The sequence below is a fragment of the Melanostigma gelatinosum genome (genome assembly GCF_949748355.1).
Source record: "Melanostigma gelatinosum genome assembly, chromosome: 7".
NCBI classification, from domain to species: Eukaryota; Metazoa; Chordata; class Actinopteri; order Perciformes; family Zoarcidae; genus Melanostigma; species Melanostigma gelatinosum.
The window spans coordinates 22,502,322-22,502,792 of record NC_136640.1 but is presented as its reverse complement, the minus strand read 5'-3'; the positions used below and the strand labels follow the sequence as shown (position 1 = coordinate 22,502,792).

Here is a 471-nt window from a genome sequence, read left to right as displayed (position 1 = left end):
GGCACCCAAACCTCCCCCATCTCCCTCCCCATGTTCCTCCATCCTGTGTTTCCAATTGCAATCCGTCCCAAACGAGCTAGCGGGAGATTAGCACGTGTGTTCCGCCTTTGCTTGATTGCAGCTGCTCTTTGCACATGGCACACTAATCTCAGGGCCTGATGGTGGAGGAGGTATTATAATCACAACACCTCATGGTTACCTATTCCTGCTGCTGAGGGTGACAAATACACGGCTCTACTTACATGGTCCGGGTTCCGCTCGTTCGTGGGCAGTGCCGTGCGGACAGACATGTTTAGTCCCTGAGTGCGCTGCTTCTTCTTCGTCCAAGAGAAAATATGTGGGCTGTAGGTTTGTATTCACACTCGGTTTTTTTTTTAAAACACACCCCAGATTAGACTGGCCGTCAGTCACACCATGGGGGAAAAACAGCCTCACTTCTCATACAATCCTCATTGTCACGGTCCGTGAAGG

General features: G+C 51.0%; 1 protein-coding gene across 2 annotated transcripts in view; it reads right to left on the bottom strand.

Annotated features, from left to right (window-relative positions):
* mark4b (MAP/microtubule affinity-regulating kinase 4b) overlaps positions 1 to 471 on the bottom strand; it is a 75,111-nt gene extending 74,640 nt beyond the window's left edge. For both annotated transcript variants that reach the window (XM_079272503.1, XM_079272504.1), the window contains exon 1: positions 243 to 471. In XM_079272503.1, coding sequence (XP_079128629.1) covers positions 243 to 290 — 48 coding nt within the window. In that variant the 5' untranslated portion in view covers positions 291 to 471. The remainder of the gene's footprint in view (positions 1 to 242) is intronic.